Source organism: Camelus ferus, chromosome 8, assembly GCF_009834535.1.
Source record: "Camelus ferus isolate YT-003-E chromosome 8, BCGSAC_Cfer_1.0, whole genome shotgun sequence".
Lineage (NCBI taxonomy): Eukaryota > Metazoa > Chordata > Mammalia > Artiodactyla > Camelidae > Camelus > Camelus ferus.
This window is the reverse complement of record NC_045703.1, coordinates 30,876,730-30,900,557: the sequence shown is the minus strand read 5'-3', so window position 1 is coordinate 30,900,557 and position 23,828 is coordinate 30,876,730. Positions and strand designations below refer to the sequence as shown.

Sequence of the window (23,828 nt, the reverse complement as noted above, 5' to 3'; positions counted from 1 at the left end):
TCTGGAAAACTGTGGGGAAGGAGTGTGAAGCTGCGCCTGCCTGCAGTCTCGGGAGTTCACGTCAACTCTTGGATATCAGCCATTCGCCCATACAGTGGTAACACATGACCCTGCCTAGATGGTCCCTGAGGCCCCTGTTAACTCTCAAACCTCATGACACCTACACCAGCTTTCCTGTCAATTTTCTGAGCAACCCCTCATTTAAGTGACTCGCTGAAGTTCTGTGGAGCAAAAAAGCAAAAGACCCATTAGCTGTATACACACACCGCTTTCTTTCTTGGTTTCATTTCTAAACGTTTGCTCCTCTTCTTGCTTTCCAAGGAAAGTAGAGTCTTGATCTGGGCAGGAAGAAGAAGGCGCCCTCTCAGATGTCTTCCGTGGCTCCCAGGACTTTTCAAGTCCAGCCCTCCATGGTAGCCAGATTTCTGGCACTTTCGCACTCTGCTCTCACACAAACCCCCGTGTAGCCGTCCACTGTTTCCTCAGCTCTCTTCAAACTTCCTGCAGATTTGCTCACACCATCCTCCCTCCTGATATTTCCCTCCCTTCTCTTCCTTGTCCATCCATATCTCACTGATTCTTTGGAGCCTTCCTTATTTCCCATCTTCTCTCCTGGACTGGCCACTTGGGTCCACCCTGCTCCTCTCTCCTGAGCCCTCACAGCAGCTAAGTTAGTGCTGCTTATTCGAGGGCTGTCTTATTCTGCCTTGTTCCCTTTCTCGAGGGAGGAAACAACATTTTAGAAATCCTTAATTCTCTCATAGCCCTTGGAGCATGCCTTGGACAGAGTGACTGCTCTATAAATGTTTGTTGATTGATTATATAGTAGATGCTCAATAAAAATATTTATATATATATATCACCTTACAAAGAATTTTACATCTCTTAATCCAGCAGATTCTTACAAAAATTTAGTTCGTTCCCAATTTTCAAATGGGGAAACTGAAACTCAGAAGAAAGGTGACTTCCTCAAGGTCTCCTAACACCAAAGTACATGCTTTAGTTTAGACACTGAGCCTTGGAATCTGACACTCAAATGGGGCTCTGCCACTTAAGAAACCTTGGGCACATTCTTAGCCTCTTGGAGCCTCGATTTACTCATCTATAGAATGGGGCTAATGATAATAGTACCTACCTCATAGGGTGGTTGTGTTTTATGGTTTCATGTACCTATCTAGCACAGGGTTAGTGCTAAATACATACTAGTTACAATATTATCATTATTTTGATACAACAAACTGCTCCCCTGTAAACAAATTTGTTGACTGTAAAGTGTCTATACACAGTGTACACTCAGCAAATATTGAATATGTGGGCTAAAGAATCATTTGGTTTTCATCCTAGATTATCTCCTGAATCATGTTTCCAGCTGCAATCAGGTCATCAGCTTAGTGATCAACAACATTATTCTGCCCTCACCCACCCCCTACTCCCACCCCGACCAGCTGACCCTGCAGAGCCAGGCACCAACGAGAGACGGCAGCTAACTCTGGGCAGCCAAATGAGGAAACTGGTGTCTGCTTCTGGTCAGAACTTGCTGGAAGTTGGACAGGGTCACCCCTTACTTACTATGCCTACAAATCAGCTGGAGAAGCCCCAGATTTATAGCAAGACCGAGGGGTGTGTAAACTAGAAAGAGAAGAGTGACCAGCTCCCAGGGGCTTGGCAGAGCTGCAGCTCCACGGAGCTTACAAGATGAGGTCAAGCACTTCTTTCTCCTGGGGAATAAGTGACAGACACAGGCGTGTGGGCCAATGGAGTGTAAGATTAGAGGGAATGTCCTTAACAAATTCCCCAATGGGAAGCAGTTTCGCTTTTCCTGTCTCTCAGGGCACTAGACCAACCGCTCACTGGGAAAACAAGTGTTGGTGCCAGAGCCTTCTGTGGGTTCCCAGGCTGCTTTTTCAGAGACAGGTACTTGAATCCTGCTTTTGGTTCAGGGGTCGTTCTGGGGCTTGGCGATGTGTCTTAGTGGGATCAGGGGACAGTGATTCACAGGTCACTGGGCAGAAGGTACCCACCTTGCTAGGTCACTTTTCTCCTCCCTGGCAGCTGGATATTCTCGGCCACAGGTTACTTTCTCTCTCTATTTATTAGAGCTATTTTGAGAAAGTTGTTGGAAAAGAGAGGCCATTGTGGAATAGGAAAGCCGGTAAGGGGATAGGTGGCTTCCTTCTACGTCTGGGGTACAGGTACGGGCTACAGTCCTCAAGCTTACCTCCCTCAGCTGGTCTGCCCCCTGCCCTGGACCCTCCCCTTCTCTTCCCTCTGCCCTGGCCATCCTGGTCCTTCTCAGCTGGCCAGCCCGCTGGGCAGCAATCAGATAAACTCACGGCTGAGGAAATGAGTATGCTGCTTGAGAAACAGAAATAACACTCACTAAACCACAGTGGAGGACTTTAAAGTGCCTTAGTGTCAGGGACCTTCAGAGCCCGAAGAGGGCACTGACGGCTGAGCCGCACCACCTTTGCCCTGCTAGCAGCGGTGGGAACGGCCCCACCCCCTCCTGAGGGAAAGGCGAATTTTATGTGCAGGTGGCCATGATTTGTACCACGATACCCGATGCCCTGGCTGCTGCTGATTGGACAAGGAAGAGCAACTGTGCCACGGGCAGATTTACAGGCCGGCTCAGCCCAATAAGCTGGCCTGGTGCTAGAGCTTTGTTCAAGAGGGATGGTGACAACCAACTGAATCAATTGCATTTTCTCTCTCTGGAGTTTCCATCTGACACCTGTTAGGGAAAGTTAGACAGAGAGTGGGAACTGGAAATGGAAAGACAAGCAGGGAAACAACAGGGAAAGGGGAAGCTGACAGTGGACAGGGTTCAGTGCACTCCTGCTGCTCAGAGGGGAGGTGAGGGGAGGACACTGAGCCCTCTGATGGGGGTGGTCAGTCTCAGGATACCCAGCCTAGGATCCTGGACATCTTTCTCCTGCATTTCCATATTGACTTTCAGAAGAAGCCCCCTTTATGAGACAATCTCAGTGGGTCTCCTTATTTACTATCCACAGGAGCTAATAAAGAATTCACCTGGCTGGGTACAGATGAGGGAGTTGAGGTGAGGAGACCTTGGGTTGCTCCCCAGGTTACAGAATCAGAACTCCAGTCTACGAAGGACTCTAGCCTCCTTATCTGGAAAGCCTTCTCTCAGAGGGTGGGGTTTCAGGACAGGGGTGGAGGGGGGAGTGGGAGGTGAGGGTGAGGGTGGGGGGAGTTGATGTCCAGTGAGAGTGAGGAGCAGGAGAGAAGATGCCGAGTTCAGGTATTCAGACTTTGTGTCACGTGGTTATAGTTAAAAACCAGTTTGTAAACAGTAAGAGCTAAGTTCTAAATTGCCCGTGGGTCATGCCCTCCCAGTGGCTGCTCCACAGGAGGTTTCTGGGACAGCTCACAGGGCAAGTGGTTTAGGAATGAGTAGAAATCTGCTGCCAAATGCAGATTTACTCACCAGTCGTGTGTTCTAAGGCAACTCCAGGCTGGTTTTGCGCTATGGTCTAAACTCCATGAAGATCTTGTTGCCTGTACCCTGACATTTAATGGGCAGATTGCTTATAGGAATTCTTCTCACCCCATGAGAAATGTTGACAGGAAAGAAACCTCAGGGCCAAACCTTGTACTGGATGGAATAATTCTTAAGACAAGGTTTATAGTTCATGCTTTGCCTCCTCACAGGCCCATGGATAGAGTACGGATTGCAGTTGTGGGGGCCGGCGTGATGGGGCTTTCTACCACAGTGTGCATTTCCAAATTGGTCCCACGATGCTCCATTACAGTCATTTCAGACAAGTTCACTCCTGAGACCACGAGTGATGTGGCAGCCGGAATGCTTATTCCTCCTACTTATCCAGGTGAGAGAGGGGTTTTGCTCCTCTGTCAGATAGGATAGATGTTAGGTAGAACGGTGTTGGTGGAATTCTTTTGACAAGAACAGCTGGATGGGCATGTAAGTGTAAGGTGCACTTTTAACATCTTGTTGGTTCATCTGTTAGGAAAGGCTAGTTGAGCTGCAGGACAAAAAGAACCTCCAAATCTTAACAGCTTAAAAGGCAAAGATTTATTTCACACTGTATGTTGACTGAGCATCAGCAAGTGTTCTGTTCCTCACCCAGGGATCTAAGCTGATGAAGCAGCCACAGCCTTGAATGTGGTCAGTACCTGTGCCTGAGGGATGAGAGCTCTGGGGCGGAGGGTGGGGTGGTAGTGTCTTGCCTTAGCAGTTAAAGGCTCTGGCCAGGAAGCAACATTGATCACTTCTGATGACAGCTCATTGGCCAGTCCTTGCCACATGCTCCCACCCCTCAGAAGGAGGCAAGGAAATACACTTCTATAAGGCTCCCAGAAGGCAGACTGCCAGAGTATTTGGTGAACAGCACTAATGGCTACCACAGTTGGTAATTCTGTTCTTCCCTTGATACCATTAATGACCATCAAGTCAGATTACTTGTAATGGGACTCATGTTATCCTCACTTCTAAGGCAGTATAAAAACGGTCAACATGTAAAAAAAAAAAAAAAAACAAACTCAAAACAATCAGTTAAAATGTATTCAGGCCTGAAAATGCATTATTTTAAAAAACATGCCCATGCACCCTTTCCATTCTGTATTCTTCACATGAAATGGGAGGAGAAGGAAACAGCATTAAATAGGAAACAAAATCACTTTGCAGCTAATGTCTCCACTTTCTCATTTCTATTCTTTTTTTCCCCTTTAATTTTAGTTTTGACTTTTGTATCAAAATTATACATGTACACAGTTTAAATAGTCAAATAATTACAAGTTATTACAAAAAACAGCAGTCTTGATCATGAAAACTGCCTTATCCATTTAATCTGGAAACTCCCGTTCTTCAGTTCAAGCTGTAGTCTTTGTCTCAATTGCTGGCTCCTCCCTCCTGCTGTCTCTGCCTCTCTTTCTGGAATCGCCGTTTTGCCGTGCCTCCTGGACGAATCCTCTCATTCTCTTAGCTTTTTTCCCCTTCCTATTTCTCTTTTTGTTTTACTTTATGGGGGATTTTCTCAGTTTTGTGTTTTACCTTGCTGTTGGGCTTTTAATTTCTACTATAGAATTTTTAATATTGCAAAGCTGTTTTTATTCTTTGAATTTCCCTTTGTTATCACATACTGTATTCTATAGTTGCAACTGTCTCTTTCTGAAGATATTAATCATAATTTTAAAAGCTTCTTTTCCCTGCATAATTTCTGTTGTCTCCAAGTTGTGTTTTGTTTGTTTGTTTGATGTGCTCATTTGTCATGTTACAGGTGGTCCTCTTTACCTGTCTGCTGACATTTAAGTGCAGGACCGTAAACAGCCGATGGGAATTTTTGAGCCCTTGTGTAGGGCTTGTTGCCTTGAGGCTTTGTGAAGTGAGATGAGAGGACTGTTTAGCTGGGGAACTTCTGGTGTCATTATATTTATGTCTTTCTTCTTGGGAAGTCATGTTCCCCGAAGAAGAGACTTCCAATCTCCTGGCTGGGGAGGGTGAAGACCTGGCTGGCAGCATTCTAGAAAGAGGGGGAGAGGAGGGCTGGGGACTTAGCATCTGGTTTGCATGTGTTTCCTTAATGTTATTGTTTTCAGTATGGCATCCCTGCCTTCACCTGCTTGGTGTTTCCCAGTCCAGAGGCTCCTTGTTTCACCTAACAGAGAATAAACTCATCTTCTCCCAGGGTGGAGAGGGCAGTGGCCTCGGTCTTACAGCCCAGGAGCTTGGCTTTGTCAGTGCCCATGATGGTGCTAGAGCACCTCCTGGTTGCTGCCTTGCAGGACCAAGCAGGAGCCTGGTGTGTTTGCAGAGTGCTAATTTCCACTGGCCACCTTTCTTGTGACCAGAGTCCTTGTGTCCATCTTCCAGGTGTCCATCCCCTTGCATGCATCAGGCTCGAGTGTTGAGAAGGCTGCCTGATAGTCATGGAATCGTTTTTAAAGAAGTAGGGTCATTGGAGAGTTCATTCAGGCCACTGAGGCCCGGCTCACCCTTTCCTGGGTGGTTGAGGCCCCTTAGATCAGGGGCTTTCTCTCTGGTGCTGTTAGACAGACTTTGGTTTTCAATCTGGGCTTCTTTCAGACCAGCCCTAGTGGTAAAAATCTTCCATGCTCATCAATGTCAATACCATATGGGGACTACACTGTCCCATAGGGCTGTTGAGAGGATTAAATGAGTTAATACACGTGAAGCATTTAGAGCAGTGCCTGGGACACAGTAAGTGCTATGTCAGCATTTGCTACTGTTACTACTGCTACTCCAGCTACAGTTTTCTTTTCCCAGCTCTTGAAGGCAAATTAGGTCACGAGAATTGCTCCACCCACTGTTGAACTGAAATTGTCTTTTCTTTTGGGATGACTTTTGCAGTGTATAAATAGCAGTCCCTTTTTTGTTTTTTACTATTTGGAGTGGGAACACATAGATGCATTTCAATACAGCCTCATACACTGGCTTATTAGATTGTTGGAGTATAATCCACATGAGATCTAATTTAGTTCTCTCTGCAGCTTATTATTTATTTGTCCCTTATTCCTAAACAAGTAGCCCCAGTCTGCAATTCTGGAATTTTGTGCCTATGTGTTGAGTTCACATGGGCACATGTTTAAAGACAACAGCACAGATCCACTATAAAATAAATATTCATAGGACCCTTGACAAGTGGCTCTTTTTAAAACCTGCTACTGAAATGTCCTCATTCACCTAGAAGCAGGATCCTGGGGCCTCTTCATCTCCACCATGAATTTTAGGGACATCTCTCCAACAGAGCTGACGCAGTGTCTTCTCTGTTCAGTCTCCCCATCTTCTCTGTGGCTCCCCCAACACAGCCCCTCAGGATTACTGTCCCCCAGTCCCTGACCTGACCCTGAGCTCCCTCTCTCATGACCCTTCCACAGGAATCAGATGGCCAAATACTTCATCCACAGCTGGATTTGTCTGTGCCTTTGGGTCATGCTTGCTTCTGTGCCTAGACTGGACACTATTATTTTGGGGATTGAACCCTGACCCTTATTTCCTCCCTGGCAGGCCTGGCACCCTTCCCGAGGTAGTGTCTGGGCCCAGTCTCTTGTGCTCTGGTAGGGATGCCTGGTGGGTAGGGAGTACTGGTCCATGGGACGCTGACAGAGAGGTGGTGCCTAGTATGGCCCCCTGCACACCCCGGAAATGCTCCTCCAGGCTGGTCTGTGATTCCATGGAGTGGAGGGGGTTGGAGGTAATGGCAGTCATGGATGGGGCTGTGGAGAGCTCAGTTCTATAAAGCAGGCCTTGTTTCCTTGTGTCAGGAAGAGGAGCCACCTGGGCCTCCCACTGATGGGCAGTCTGTTCTCTGACCTGGACCTCACAGATCTCCCCTGGTCTTCTGCCATGTTTTCAGTCCCCGGGTTCTTACTCCTATAATTTCAACTGTGTGACCAGCTGGACGCCTCAACTATGAACTAAGTTGGCTCAGATTGATTATGGACCTTTCAAGGACTTCTGGAATAAGTGTAGTGCCAAAGATCCCTTTCCAGCTGGTCTTTATGTTAGATTTTGCCCTCATTGGTTGCTTTTCCCTCTGTTGGTTGATCATTATTAATCATTATATGAACCGATGTTGACAGCACGTGTCAACATTCAAAGCTCTGGTCTCTGACAGATCCTCCAGCACAATGTGGTACTTCATCTAAATGTTCCTCTCTGCCTTTTTTGTTTTTCCCAGTTTCTAGGAAGGAGTTTCTCTGAAGCACAGTCATTGTCATCATTTCTCTTTCTGTTCTGCTTTGCTTTTCTCCACCATCATAGACACACCCCTTCACAAGCAGAAGCAGTGGTTTAAAGAGACCTTTGATCACCTCTTTGCAATTGCCAATTCTACAGAAGCTGAAGATGCTGGTGTTCTTCTGGTGTCTGGGTAAGAGAGGAATTCTGAAGTTATTTTAGAATTTAGAATGATCTTAACAGACTTGAGAGTCCAACCTAAAATATTACTGAGTACGTACTGTGAGCAGTGTGCTGAACTAGATATGGGAGGATTTAGAAGAACATTTTAGGCTTTATCCCAAAGAACTCAAGAAAGCCAGTTATAGTGTTAGATTTTTAAACAATAAACAAACATTACAGTTTCTCATCACAAGTGCTATTTTGAGTTTCCTCAGGGAATTTGCAGTAATTCACAAATACAGCTAAAAAAAACCATATAGCAGGTAAACAATGAGTTTGGGTTATATAGGGCTGCTAGGGCTGATGGAAGGCAAACAGGTGTGATATTGGAATGGGTGTAGAGACCCAAGGGATAGGCACATCTTATTTATTTGATGTCCTTGGAGAATGAGATGTTTCCAAAAAAGTAAATTTCATAGGTCACTAAATTTACCTTTTGAAGTGCCATTTGGGAAAAATATTTCCGAAATGGTTAGCATGCTTCTATTTGATTCTAATACCTGATTTCAAAAGAAATGCAAAATTAAATAAAAGATTTTCAAATAATTCCTATTACACATTTCTAACACAAACTGGCACTTAAAATATGACAATATCTTTGTGTATTTTCTTAAACAGAGATCACTAACCATTCTATCACTTTTAATTTATGACATACACGTATCTTATCTGTGTTTTTCTATGTGATAACACAACCATACCCTACAGCCTTCAAAAGAAGAGGGATATCTGTCTTTTGCAAGGTTCTCAAAACCACTGCATCTTTTGTGCTTTTTTTTTTTTAAATTGTTTTGTTTCCTCTTTTGAGAGCAGGCTATCTGCTAACATTTTCTGCTGGTGAATGCACTTGAATTAGGCACATTTCCTCTTCTTACCCTCCTTCACATCGCAAACTCCAAATGATGCTGAAATCACTAGTTTCCCAAATGAGCAACTTAATTTCTCTACCTCTGAAGATGGATTGAAACTGCAAAATTGCCTCCAGAGCCAGTTGATAAGCTACATAGAATCATTGTTCTCATTGATTTACGGTCACACTTTGTTTTTGTTCAAACCCAACACAATCCAGTCTGATTCACAAACATTGGCTCTAAGTAAGTTTTGGAAACAGCTGTGTCTAAGATTCAAATGTCCTTTCAAGAGTAAGACTTTGCCACCATTGAGGATATTAAAAAGAATGTACTTTAAGCTGTTCTAAAAAGAGTTATTTATTTTCCTCATATGAATGACTTTTATCCCACTTGCTTTCAGAAAAGATTTGTATCAGTCAAGCGAAGATAAGGGCACAAATGTCCTGTGTGCCTTGGCATAAGTATAAGCTTTATTCATCTATTCATTCCTCCAAAACAATTTACTCAGCATTCACCAGTATTGGGTACTTTCCTAGGAATTAGGAAAATACAGATGAGCAACTTATTATATACTGCTTCTCATGTAGTAGATGTATACTAAATACATGCCGAGTGAATTTTTAGGAAAGACAGACATGGTCCTGCCCTCATGTAGCTTATGTTCTGCAGGGAATGTCCTAAATCTAATGAGTTACAAACGATACACGAGTCACCAAGGTAAGAGTACAGTGTACTATGGAAGCACGAAACTGGAGAATAAGTATGCTCTGGGAAATTATGAGAAGCCACCTGGAAAAAAGTAATGTTTCAGTGGAGACCATCCGCATGAGTATAGGTTAGTCGGCTGACCTCATAGAGGTGAAGGGGGCTGAGACAGAGTCCAGGACAGAGGAGGCAGCATTCCAGGCAGAAGGAATAGTACATGCATAGACCTGAATCTAGGGTGACTTTGGTGTGTTGGAAGGACTAAAAAAAGTCTGCGGTCATGGGAAGCCATTGAGGATTTTTACATAGTGAAGTAACTGATCATATTTGCATTTCAAAAAATACTCTGTCTGCAGTGCAGAGAACAGATTTATGGGAAGAGAGATGGTGATGGGATAGATTAGGTGCTGATAGTTGGCACAGAGAATAGACGGATTTGAGAAACACTTAAGAAGAGATTTATGGGACTGGGTAATTGATGGCATGTAGCAGGTGAGAGAGGAGAGAGTCAGGGGTGATTCTTGGATTTCTTGAGTTGGCATCCAGGTGGATGGGGAAAGGGATAGGGGAAGAGTGGGGCATGAGGTAAATGTCTGAGACATGGAGGTAGACTTATCCAGTAGGGAGTAGACAACATAAGTCTGGATCTGGTTTTGGGGCTCAGGAGAGAGTAGAGGGATGGAGATGTGGCCTTCTGCGTGTCTGGCCTACAGATGATGACGAAGACATGGAAGAGGGCAATCTAGCCCAGGGAAGGTGTGCAGAATGAGACAACAAGAGGGCCCACTGTAGAGACTTGCAGGAAACAACGTTTATTCCTTCCACAGGAACTGCGCTGAATGAATCACTTAGAGAGATAAATTCCCCTACGTTAATGATCATATCATTAGCAACAAAGTGCAGCACTTAAATGATTTTCCTTGCTATATCAGAGCAGCCATGCTTTACAACATTTGTTCCTATTGATGAAAACAACCCAATACTTATAAATCCAAACCTGCCTAGCAGCTGTTGGTAGTACTATTACAGGCTTCTTGTAACAACCAATATCATTCCAGCCTCATCACCCCCAACCATGACTTAACGATAACAAGGCTTCCCCTGTCAACCCCTGGCTTCTCTTATCAAGAAATTAATGTGACTATCCATGACTTAACTCATAATTCACACCCGTCTTCTGCATCCCCACCATTGTTTGTTCCAAGTTGCTCAGAATTGAGACCAACCTTTAAACTTTTGCTTACAATTTATGTAAAGTATTATGCAAAAGAGAAAAATCTTTCCTCAAAAGTGCATCATCATAAGTAAAGAAAGAAAATCTGGGCAAGAGCTTTTTAGAAAAAGAGCATTAAATTCAATATTTAGAAGACACACAACTTCTAAAATACCTTATTCCAACCCTCCCCGCCCCACTACATGAATATTTTAAATTTAGCTACTGAGTTATCTGAACCCAAGAGAATAGAAGAATAGATTTATTTTTCTCTGTATAGATATAGGAAGTGTGTTTTTAAAATGCTTTAGAGAATGTTACATGGGGTTCACTAGAAATTTCACAAAATTTCAGGAAAATTTTCCACTTACTGTGTTTGAGTTGGCAGATATTTCGGAGTATTCCTGCTGAAGAAGTGCCATTCTGGGCTGACGTGGTGCTGGGATTTCGAAAGATGACTAAGGATGAGCTGAAGAAATTCCCCCAACATGTGTTTGGTCAGGCTTTTACGACACTGAAATGCGAAGGCCCTGTCTACCTCCCATGGTTGGAGAAAAGGTCAGTTGGAGTGGCTCTTTGCTGCTTCCTTTGTCTGTCACACCTGTAAATAACTCCACAGCTTCCCTAAAATAGGTACTGAAAATTCTCTGTGGTCCCTCCGAGCACCTGTGCACACTGTCTCGTTCACAAACACCAAGAGCTTTGTGAAACCATCTGAAAACATTGCCTGTGTCACAAGGGAGGGTCACACCCAATTAGTAACATGTCCATCTTCTGCTTCCACTGTGTATCTTGATGCTTGATTTGGTCCCCCTCTCTCCCCACCAGTAAGACCCCCCTGCAACCCTGTTATTGAAACAGTATTTAAATTTCCTCACCTGTAAAGTGGAGACGTTTGGAGAAAATGCTTCCGGCTGTAAAATGATATGATTCACTCTAGTTCTTTGGATAAGGGACTCTTGGGTTTATTATAAATTATTTTTGAATTTTTCCTCATTAATGATAAAGAAAATAGCTCCATTAACTTACTTTGTTATAAACAAGAACCCTAAAACTGAGGGCTTATCTAAATTAGGTAATTGCTTCCTCACCAAGTTCAGCCCCAAATTCCGTAAACTTGCCTTTTGGCTTGGTTTTCAGGGCTTTCTGTTTCCAGTTACTTAGGAAACATATCAAGAGTATCTTTATTTGAGACACATCAATAAACCTCTTTTTAGTTTCGTCTGGAAATTGCAAGCATATCGAGGGTTGTGAAACCTTGGCTCTTTCCATCCCCTAATCTGTATATTTGGTGTATGAATAGGAACAATGCAAATTATTGGGTAATGTTGGAAAAGTGACTTGAGGTAGGCAGTGGCAACAATGACTTGGTCCCAGAGGTGGGATAAGTAATTGGTATGATTAATAAATTCCACAATTCTTTGTTGAACTTCTGTGTATACTCGCCCTGTGCTAGCAGCTGGTCAAAAGAGGATAAAATACGATCACTTTTCTTAAGGAATTCAGTCTATTGGGGGCGATGGTGTATATGTGTGTATATGAGTTTGTGTCTGTATGTTTATATCCATGTTAATTAACAATTACAGTAACATGAATGGTGAGGTTTAATACAGATTTATGAGGGTGGAATGGGCGCACAGAGGAGGGAGCACACGTGTCTGTTGGGCACTTGTCAGGAGCATCATGATATCTTCCTTGCTTGATAAGCACTCTTCTCACTTTTTTCTCTTAGCAATTTATATGGGACATTTTTCTTTTTTAAGTTCCCGTTTCATAAAACCCACACTTTTGTGCCTTGTTCACTGGCCCATACACCCCTGTTCGTATGCTAAATTTAAACCACTAGGTATCAGCTGGGAAATGAGCATTTGAGCCATCATGTGATGGAGTTACCATTCGCCAACATTCCAGCTTCAGAGCATCACCATCTTTTCTGAGTGGCAAGGTTGTGTAATGTTGCATTTTTGTCTTTATATTAGAAAAATGCCTGGAAAAAGAACATTGAAAGTGCTAATCCTATTGATACAAAGTTGAGCTGTCGTACGTCTTACCTGAATAAAATTCTGGTAAGGAGAAGTTATTAGGCAAACCCAAAGTGGTAGAGCTTTACTGTCAATACAGGCATATTTGGGGCCACCCTCAACCACTGTCACAGGAAAACATCTACATTATCTGAATAATTTGTTCTGCCTGCTTCTAAAGTATCACCTTCTAGAAAACAGGCCCCTTATTTCCGTAATAACCTTATTTTCAGGCCTAATCTCTAACTGTGAGATGAAGCCCTGGGAAAAATCCCGCAACTCCTCCTTAGCTGGAAGTCTGCTGTCAGCATTTTACTTTACTTAAAATAACCCCGAGTGAATGGTACTTTGTGCCAGTGGGAGCCACCTCCTGACTGCAACACCATCCTGGCCTGCTGACCAGCCAGCTGGGGTGCGTGCCTTGGAGGATGCGCTTCCTGTCTCTTTTTAGGTGACAGAGTCAAGAAGAGGCCTGAGGGGCTGCTGTTGTCCCCACAGAGCCCTGGGGAGACCTTTTTAGGTCCATTTGTTTGATATACACATCCCCCATGACGGGGGTGGGGACATGAGTACCTCAGAAAGACAATGCTCACAGTCTCCTGTGGAGAAGCCATGGGGAGACCATTGTCCTAGCAGCCCTGCACCCTCCCCCTCCATCGCCCCTCTGGGCTCCTGACACCTCATGCTTCCTCTTAAGCCCCAATGTGGGGCCTGCAGAGATAGCATGCGGGGGCCTCCTCTCTGTAAGATCAGCTGTCCCCCCTTCCCTCAGAGCCTGGCATCTGACCAGAAGGCCAATATGGAGGAGGAAGAGGGTCACATGCCCCCTTTCCTCCCGGGGAAGGCTTAGCATGGACTCCTCTGAGTCCAAGGCAACCCTCTGAGGACAAGGATTTCAGGCCAGGTGACAGGGAGGGCAGCATCGTGGCTGAGGGTGTGGGGCCCTGGGGCTCACTCTGTAGGCTGCCACCCACTCCCCACCACGGGGATGACCCAGCCGGGAAGCCACACAGTCCCTGCTTGTTCCTCACGCCCAGGGTCTGTTATGTTGCCTCCCACGCCCCTTCTGCACAATGTGAGTGTTCAGCCTACAGAGTTCTGACTCAAAAATGGGCATTTCACTCAGCAAGCCACGGAACAATGCCTTCAATCTAAGCTCTAGCCTTCTGAAATAATATTAATTTCCAGGAACGAAAAAATGTTTTTAACCACAAATTAGATCTTTAGCATTTTTCAAAGAACAGAAGAAATCATCTCCCTCTCAAAAAAAAAAAAAAAAAAAAAAAAGTATATCCAATAACATCCAGAGCAAACAAACGAACAAAATCCTCTGAAGTTTAATCAACCAGGCAGATCGTGTTTTATATCTTTGGCCAGTGGAGTCATATTCTGCTGCTTTGTACTTGCCCTTCCAGGAAATGAATCATAGAGGCAATAAGTCAACTGATCCTGTCTCTTCCCAGGCATCCTACCTAAATAAATCACCCAGCTGGGCCAGGACGGCCATGCCGTGGGTGACATGCAGAGAGCTGGGTGTCCTGTTTCAGCGCTGAGGGCCCTGTAGCTTCAGTGCCCTGCCTTCGTTCCAGGAGGCCTTATTCTGTGGCTCTGATAAGGCCCCCACTGACCACTGCACTGACCTCACTGGGCTTCTCTCCCTGAACTCTCCTTCCCACTCATCTAATGAGTCCTTTTTCACCTTCCCTGGGAGAGCCCCTGTCTCCCGCCTCCTGTAGCTTCTGTTCCCCTGCTTGGCCGGACTCACGGCAGTGCCTATGAAACTCCTGCGGCTCCTTTGGCATTTGGACAGAAATATGGATTGTACATCCCTGGGTTTCATTCACATCTCCTTCCTCAGATCTGCTCTGGGCCTGAACAGGGCTTAGGCCGATTAATAAGAGCATGTGGAGTGGACAAGGCAGAGGTGGATCTTCTGAGAAGTGGGAAATAGAATGCAGTTCATCTTATTAGAACATGCATTACAAGGGAATGAGTCAGCAATACGGTCATCAGATGAGATAATGTCAGAATCCTGACTATGATAAGCTACTTGAAGTATAGCTATGTTAAGCGTCACTAGGGATAAATGGTGGATTTCCCCCCATGAATTTACATGCGTAGCCTTATTTGGCAACTGAGATTTTCAATTAGTTTTCTTCTTTTTTTCCCTCCTTGTCTTCAGAAAAATAGACTGAAAACAGTTAATTTTTTGATTGCTGTTGATAAAGTGTCATGCTTAAGGCTTAAAGCAAGGATTAATTTTTAAAATTGACTTATGTCTAATATTACATGCATAATACCTAATAATACGAATACATCTAATAAATTCTTTATGTCAAGTATCTCGGAGAGCCAGGCCTCCCTCTAGGTCCTTGACCACCATCCCCTCCTGGCCGTCCTTGTGTCTCCCCACCTCTTTAGAAATGGCTTCGTAGGTTTTCTGTTTCTCTCCTCACATAGTGAGGCAAAAACTCAAAGCTGTTTTCCTCATTCCTACAAGCTTAAAACTGTAGATCCTGTCTCCATAATCACTGGTCCTTCCTTGGGTCAGAGTGGAACTGGGCTCCATGCAGAGGTTGGGAGAGAGGTCAGATCCCCAGCTCTGACCCCTGGGCTCCACCACGGCCCTGCTCGGGCGCAGGTCTCCCCAGTTCTCCCAGAATCAGTCCCCTGGGGCTCTGGCCCTTGTCTTCTGTTGGAGGACATTCCAGCCAGTCTGAGGAACAGCACCATGCCATCCCCTCCTCCCTCCACTCTCCTTGTCTGGAACATGGGTTTTCCCAAAGCAGTCTGGTCTGCGGGGAAGCATCTCAGCCTTCAGTGACACAGACAGTCACTTTTCCTTCTTACCCTGGAGTCATCTCACATGCTTAGAAGAGAGTTTTTTGCTTTATATTTGTGAAACTCAGAGACCTATTTGGATAATATTCCCAGAATAAAGTTACAAGCTGTTAAAATGTTAACAATGGAGTGTTAAAATGTCCACCTTTGGCCAGAAGGAAGGTCCTTAGACATTTTGAATGACAAAAAGGGTTTGTTTCCGGTTTCTACTTATCAGGTTCCCAAAACAGTAAGGGTCTAAGTTTCAGCCAGCGCATTACAGGCGCACGTGGGTTCCACGACAATATCTTGGCTCTGCTGCACCCCTCGTTCTCTCCCTGCTCCGCTGCACCCCCTTTCTGCACTGCCTTCCCACTCCAAGGTCCGCCCCCTTCCTCCTTCAGCTCCTGTCAAAGCAGCCCCTTCCCTCTGCACCTGAGACATGGTTTTTCCCTGCACTTTGCCTCCAGCCCCTACTGGGGTCTCCACACCAGAATCCCAGAACCCCCTCCTCTCCATTTAGTGCCGCCTGGGATTCCTCTCTCACAGGGCATGGGCTGGGGCAGGTGGTGGGACGTAGGGTGCAGGACTTGCCTCCAGTCCCCAGAGAAGGCAGGGGAAAAGGGGACTCTCCTTTACTCCTGGGAGGTAGAGTGTGTGTGAAGAAGTGCACAGTGGAGCCCCTGCCCTCTCAGGGGCGCAGCGGGCTCAATCTCCCTCCTTTGCTGAAAGTCCTGGTGAGCTGAAGGAAAGACACTGAAGACGACCACCCCTGTGTTTATCAGTCAGGCTGATGCCGTCCAGCAGAGGGTGGACTTTTAGGCTTGGTGGAAGTGGGTACTCTCGGGTTTTAGGCCCATGACCAGAGGGCAGCGGGCTGGGGCTCTTCAGTGGGCACAGCTTCTTGAGTCACCCCGCCCCTCATTTCCTCAAGGGAGGCTGGGGCATCAGCATTCTCACTGTTCAGGATGAGGTCTTGCTCGGTTGTGGGGGGTCCAAGAAAAAAAAAGTGACCAAGCTTCTTACACCCACGTCACTCAAAACCTCCAGAATAACTACCTGATGTGGTCATAAAAGCAACCTTATAGGCGCCTAGTCACCCAGCTTCCAGGCATGGTTTTCTCTGAAGCCTCGGGGCCGCCCTGGTGCACTGTCTGTGGGATATACAATAATGACTGGGGATGACTGATCCCTGGGAACAATCAGTAAGTTTCCTCCTGGGCTACAAGGCCGGGTATGAGGCCTGGGAGGGAGCCAACAGCCCATCACTATGATAATTTAAGAAGTCACTAGGTAAGCAGTGGACTTTCTTCAGTAGCTCCACCAGCAGAACTCCCTTGAAATGAAAAATGAGGATATTTGCATTTATGGAATTCTTACATAATTATCATGAAAACCCTGTGAGCTTGGCTGTCTTATCCCTGGGTTATAGTTGAGGAAACAAGTTTAGTGAATTTAACAAATGTACTCAACTCCCAGGGCTGGTAAATTCCCTTATTTCTCTGAATTAGGAGAGTGATTCTGAGTTCTAATTAGACTGGTTGGAACACAGAACATCATGTTTAAATATTAAATACATCGAATCCACAATCTATGAGAAAAGCAAAGCGAAGATAATGTTCAAATAATGACAAATTAAAAATATTTTTAAAAATCCAAATGTCATGCTTAGAGGCTATAAAACATAATTAAATCTAAGTGGTACATGGGCAGGCATTTGACACAGAGGGTCTTGCATTTTAGAGTAGCATAACATACCTCTAAGTCCTTTTTTATCTTATATATTTTTTAATTGAGAAACCCCAATGTGTTATGCACTGTGCCAGGATTTTTCCAGATGTTGTCTCATTTCATTTTCACAAGGAGCCTGTGAGGTCAGGATCATTATCTCCGAATTATGGATGGAAGATGAAAGTTTAGGGAAACTGAGTGACTTGACTAAGGTCATAGTTCTGGTAAAAGGCAGGGCCTTCCCACACTCTTTTTAAAAGTCTTCATATTCACTATTTTAAAGATTACACCACTGCTATAGGTGGTCAGTTTTACCACAAAATTCCAATTTACTCTTCTTTCTACACGAGTGTTAGAAAAAAATAACTTTACATAGTTATTTTACCTTGAAAAACACTCATCTATTATCCCATTTAAAAATTCACTATGTATTTTATTATTTTAAAAATTATTTATTATATATTAAAAAAACATAATTTAAGCTCCCAAATTGTTTATTCCACTAAGAGAGCTGAAAATTTGTGACCATAAAATGTGCTGCATTAAACAGTTTTAACTTCTATGAATTATTTTACTTAGAAAAAGTTCAAACAAGACAGTGGCTCTAGCCTTGTTCTCTTTCTTTTAATCACTTTTAATTATATCAAAAAGGAATCTTTTGGTTTTATAAGTTCTGGGTGAAATGGTGGGTAGATTTTTTTCTTTGGTTTTCTTGTCTTAGGTAAACAGCACACTGTCTTCTATGGGTTTTCTGAATAACAACAAGATTGCAGAGATTAAAAGCGCCAGCGCCTAGAACTTAGGTTCTGGTATTTGGAGCATTGCTGCTTGAAGTGACAGCCTGTGTGTAACAGTACACGTCCTACCTGTTCACATGCTCTCAGAGCAAGGGGAAACCTTTGAGTTCTGTTGGCCTGGCACTGCTTGGCACACACAGCAGAGGCCCTCAGAAGATGTTTGTTGAGTAATTAAATGACTCTGATCTCGGGGTTTCAAACAGTTCTTGTTTGGTGGAGGAGGTATCTCAGAGACAGGGTGGCGGGGGCTGGAGGTGGAATGCAGAGACTGAGAGGCTGTAGTCAGGCTACTCCCCTGTACCCCCAGAAGCTTACCCTTCAGCCAGAGGAGGGAGAAGAGGGAGGGCCAAGGACACAATCCGCTGCTGCTCTTTTACAGAATAGGAAACTGAACTACTGGGGTCCAGGTCTATGATGCAGTTAAGCAGAAATGGGTTTCTTCCATTCTCATCAACTTGCAGCATTTTTTAGAAACGGGCACCAGAGTAGGAAGATAGGCATCTTCCTGCTGATCTTAATACAACTTTCAACTGAACTTTCCAACCAGAAAGTAGCTGTGGAAAATTAAAATCACTTCCAAGTGTTCTTCCTTGCTAAGATAAAATCAACTGTCAAACCAGACCATTGTGTACCACTTTCTTGGACACCTCTTATTTATGCTCTGGAAGTTTCTGCCTTTTCTTATGCTTCCCTTCAGCGTGAAACTGCTCTTGATTTGGCACTGAAGTCAGATGGTGCTCAGAACTGCTGGCATGGCTGCTTCTGCTCTCTCAGGGGCAGGTAGGGGACAAGCACTCTACCTTAGCTTCTGGTTTCAGCTCTTCCCAGGGTCTCCCTGGAACAGGCTTAAATTGCAGCAGTTGGGGAGAGAGGATGTCAATGTGGTACCTACCCCTCTGTATCTGTCAGTGTTCTCTAGAGAAACAGGACCAATAGAAAAAAATATATATATGAAGATTTATTATAAGGACTCTGTTCCCACAATTATGGATGCTGTCAAGCCCCAAGATCTGCAGGGTGAGTTGGCAAGCTGGAGACCCAGGAGAGCCAATAATGTAGTTTGAGTTTGAAGACAGTAAAAAGCTAATGTGCTGGTTTGAAGGCAGTTGGGCAGCAAGAGGGTCAGCCTTTTTGTTCTAGTCAGGCCTTCAATGGGTTGGGTGAGGCCCACCCACATTAAGGAGGGTAATCTATTTTCCTCAGTCTACCAATTTAAATGATAACTGTGTCAAAAATACCCTCACAGAAACACCCAGAATAATGTTTGGCCACATATCTGGGTACCCCATGGCCCAGACAAGCCAACACATAGAATTAATCATCATATACCCAAATCAGGATTTCATATTGTCATCAGTGTTGGCCATACTTATGTCAGGGCCACTCGGTACTGGATACTGAGTTGGATCATAGGTATAGTAAGAAGCATAAGACATAGTCTCTTCTCTTGAGAAATTTGTAATTTATTGATATCAGTCCCCAAGAATTTGGTGTGCTTACATCTTGTGAAGCACCGTCATGCCCATTATTTCATTTGAGTTTCACAGCCATCTCTGAAGCAGACAAGGGAGGTGTCATCCTCATGACCCAGATGAGGAAACTGAGGGTCAGAAAAGTGAGCTGAGTTGGCCAAGACCTCAGAGCTAAAGTGAGGCAACTGGGATCTAAACCCATGCTTTCTGATTCTACATCACCTCTCATTTGGAGCTTCCTTCATTCTGCCAGGTATTTCCACTTCAGTCTCCTAGCTCCTTTTTTGTCAGTCTTGAGGAAGGGCCCTATCTCGTTAAGCAGTACCTTGCACACAGGCATTCAACCTGCATCTGTTAAGTGGAGTTGCTGATAGTCTGATAATCTCTTTCTCATATTACATCTCCTGAATTCTACAAGTGACTTATGAATATGATTAGAAGACCTGGGAGTTATTTTTTAATGGGTGCAGAGTTTCAGTTTTGCAAGGTGAAAAACATTCTGGAGATGAATGATGGTGGGGGTTGCACAATAATGTGAATATATTAAAGTTAATGCCATTGAACTTAAAATGGTCACTTAAAAATGGTCAAAATGGTTAATTTTGTGTTATGTATATTTTACCACTATTAAAAAAAAAGGTCACAGGACCTGGATATGCCATTTCTTTTCATTATTGATATACTTGGTCCAAAAAATCACTACAAACCACAACTGTTATTTAGCTCATCAGCTGGCTGCAATATTTTGTGTTCGTCACATGCTAACATCCTGTGGTAGACATAAGGGGTGGTGGTGCATGTGAGTTCTGTCCTAACCATCTCATTAGGAAGACCAGACTCATGCAAAAAACATGCAAGAGTTAACAACATGAGACAAAACAGCCAAGGCACTAAATTTAAGTGCTAAATAAATGACATAAACAAAAAATGCTTGGGTATTTAAAATACCAAGTTAACCTGGTATCTATTTAGCATCTAGAATGACATAGGAACTCCATTAAACATACAAAGGACAAAGCGTATAATTTTCTTTGTTTTGAATGTCTGAAATGGGTTTTTATTTAGGTTCAACTTTAGGAATCCTCGGGTTCCAAGGATGTGAGGCAGGCAGTCAGCTAGAATTTGGCTTGCTTGGGCCCTGGAAGCTCTGGAGGTATTTGCTCGATGGACGGTTGCAGGTTCGTTTCCAAGTTCCTGTCAGTCACCTCCTATAAGGGGTTGAGCAGAAAGCTGCTCTGGCTCACCTCAAGGTCTCTTGTTCTCCCCAGGGTAAAAGGAAGCGGGGGTCTGATTCTCACCCGACGAATAGAAGACCTGTGGGAGCTCCACCCGTCCTTCGACATCGTGGTCAACTGTTCAGGCCTTGGAAGCAGGCAGCTTGCAGGAGATGCAAAGATTTTCCCTGTGAGGGGCCAAGTGCTCAAAGTGCAGGCTCCCTGGCTGAAGCATTTTATCCGAGATGGGAGTGGGTTAACGTATATTTACCCTGGTATCTCCAATGTAACCCTGGGTGGAACTAGGCAAAAAGGAGACTGGAATCTGTCCCCAGATGCAGAAATTAGCAAAGACATTCTTTCCCGATGCTGTGTCCTGGAGCCCTCTCTCCGTGGGGCCTGTGACATAAGGGAGAAGGTGGGCTTGAGGCCTTCCAGGTCAGGCGTGCGGCTGGAGAAAGAGCTCTTAGTCCGGGACGGCCGGAGGCTGCCTGTGGTCCACCACTACGGCCACGGGAGTGGGGGCATCGCCACGCACTGGGGCACTGCTCTGGAGGCCGCCAGGCTAGTGAGCGAGTGTGCCCAAGCTCTCAGGACGCCTGCTCCCAAATCAAAGCTGTAGGTGAAGTGAAACGACAGCAATTGGCCCCAGAAACTATTGATCAAAATACAATTTAAGCACCAGAAGAGTTTCAAATAACTTTTCCATTGAATGAAAGTTTAATTAGATATGACTTTATTTTCAAAATTAGAAATGACGCGATATGTATGAGTAGGCTTAGGACTAGCACTAATTTAATCTAGTACTAAAGTCTAGAACTAATGATATACGGCATAAAGTTCTATTTTTGTTAAAAAAAATACTTGCTATAAAATAAGATTTATTTTAGATTTCATGTCCAAGGATCTATGCTAATTCACACGGATGTAGGGATTTTGACTGTTTTTGGCTTAAAAATCCATAGGCGGAGATAATGTATGGAAATACTTAACTTGCTCCCAATTGCAGAGCTGCCCATGATGCTTGTAGGCTGTAATCAAGTGAACACTATGATTCTTTCACAGTTACATGGTGATCATGCAATTCAAGCTTATTCCATTTAGTGGAGGACAAAGCATGATTCCTGCTAGTACTAGTGGCAACTTCTATCTCCCCTCAGCTGGTACTGATGGTGGAAGACAGGAATGAAGTTGCCTACAGATGAGACATCAACTCAATTGCTGTCTGGGGTCAATCACCCGAGGGTCACACTTTCCATTACCACAAATGATTGAGAGCTGGCTCGTTGGATGGTTGACTTTGCCTAAGCATTTTTGAAGATTGAACAGCATGTGCAGCCAACGAGCTAATTTGCTAATTAAGGTAGAGCAATCGCTTTGAATGAAATATAACCAGAGTTTTCTGCAAGTTGTTAAAAAGTATTGGGGAAGAGTGGAATGTGTCTCATGATAAAATAGTTTGGGAATTGCTGAATTAATAAATCTAATCTGGTTTCTTGACTTGGGCTTTAATCTGTACATGCATACTGTCAGGAGGGTTTCTGGCCGAATGAATGGTAAAGGAGATGCTATTCATTGAGGTAAGGAAGCTTGGGAGAAACAGATGCAATTCTAATTTTAATTTTGGGTATATGGCTTATGTTTAGTGATAAGTTCTATTTTAGATATCCTGTGATATGGTGTTGGCAAAGAGAATGGGAAAGAGAAAGCCTCCAGCACAGCTCCATTCTTGCTGTTCCATTCATTGAGCTTTTGTGTATGATTTTGTTTGAAGAGACTATTGTCCTGGGAGAGAGGAAGAGAGGGGGAGGGAGGAGGAGAGGGAGAGAGAGGGAGAGAGAACGAGCAGGCCAGTGTCCTGACGATCTTAATCATCTTTTGCAGTATTAAAGTTCTCAAGTTAAATCAAATGTAGTTTCTTTCCTATAGATTTCCACCAGGGGGTGGTGTTGTATCAAATTCAGAAATATTGCTAAATTTGAAAATTCAGAACCAACTAGAAATAAAAATTGAATACCAGGTGTGTGGAGTATGTTTGTGATTCTTTTGAGGTTTTGGTTTTTGTGCCCTAAATGTAATTGTTTTGAATTCTGTTTAAAGTATTTGAGAAATGTACAAGCTCAGATAGTCTCAAAATAGACACATATACACACACCTACGGCGCACACACACACGCACGCATTACACACAATCTGTGAGAAATACTATGTTATGATAAAATGGCATTTTGAAGAGTGAGGAATACATTTTTTTAAAGGTTAAAAATAAAAATGAAGAATGCTGCTCAGAATAGTTTCTCAGTCATTTTTACAGCAGTTTTAAGTGTGCTCAGCTGTTCCTTGTGCCTGCAGGTTAGATCCTGCAGCATTTTCATTTCTTGTAGGTAAGTTCACACTCTATGCCTATTGCCTATTTGCAATGGTCTAGGCAATTACTCTAGTTTAATTGAACTCTGCATTGTGTATTTCTAAAGCCCAACATCCCAAGACCGAAAGATTAGAGGTTTTTTGAGAAAGTGGCCATGGCATGCCCTGATTTCATTTTCATTAACTGCGAAATATTTACTCTCAGTGTCTCTTAAAGGTTTATTCATTTTGATCAGGAGCACATTAGTCACCTGGGAAGTTCTGAAAAACGACTGATGCCCAGCCTTGCTCTATTCAGTTAACATCTTTGGGGGTTGGGTGGGGCCCCAGCATCAGTATTTATTCATGACCCACAGAGTTGTAACCAATGGCTGGGGCTGAGGGTCATGAGTGCTGTTCCACTCCTGTCCTCACGGGGCTCTACCACCGCTGTAGCCACTGTCCTCCCTTTCCTGCCTCACCACCTTGGGGCACTGAGCTAAGAGGGGTGTGCTCACACAGCAGATGTGTTCTTATGTACTCCTGGTCAAGGTGGTAGGAATGAGCTGTCTCTCAAAATGGCTCTCCAGAAATACTGGGAACCACCTTGTTGGCTGTAGGCCAGCTGCCTAGAGACAGCTGCCTGACTGAAAAATGAGAGACTGACTATACAAATGGACAATGGTTAGACTCTATATAAAAGAACTCGGATCCATGGTCTGCAGCAACCTGCCTGAGAAACCAACCTCTTATTTCCAA

The 23,828-nt window shown here is 44.2% G+C and overlaps 1 protein-coding gene across 2 annotated transcripts in view; it reads left to right on the top strand.

The window, feature by feature from the left end:
* Positions 1–22,745, top strand: part of DDO (D-aspartate oxidase) — a 30,113-nt gene extending 7,368 nt beyond the window's left edge. The window contains exons 1-5 of one of the 2 annotated variants that reach the window (XM_006187408.3): positions 1,790–1,914; positions 3,673–3,848; positions 7,763–7,871; positions 11,051–11,227; positions 20,779–22,745. In XM_006187408.3, the coding sequence (XP_006187470.1) occupies positions 3,677–3,848; positions 7,763–7,871; positions 11,051–11,227; positions 20,779–21,346 (1,026 nt within the window). In that variant the 5' untranslated portion in view covers positions 1,790–1,914; positions 3,673–3,676 and the 3' untranslated portion in view covers positions 21,347–22,745. Of the gene's footprint in view, positions 1–1,789; positions 1,915–3,672; positions 3,849–7,762; positions 7,872–11,050; positions 11,228–20,778 lie in introns of those variants that run through there. The other variant, XM_032484696.1, reaches the window with a different exon arrangement.
* The last annotated feature ends 1,083 nt before the right edge of the window (positions 22,746–23,828 follow it).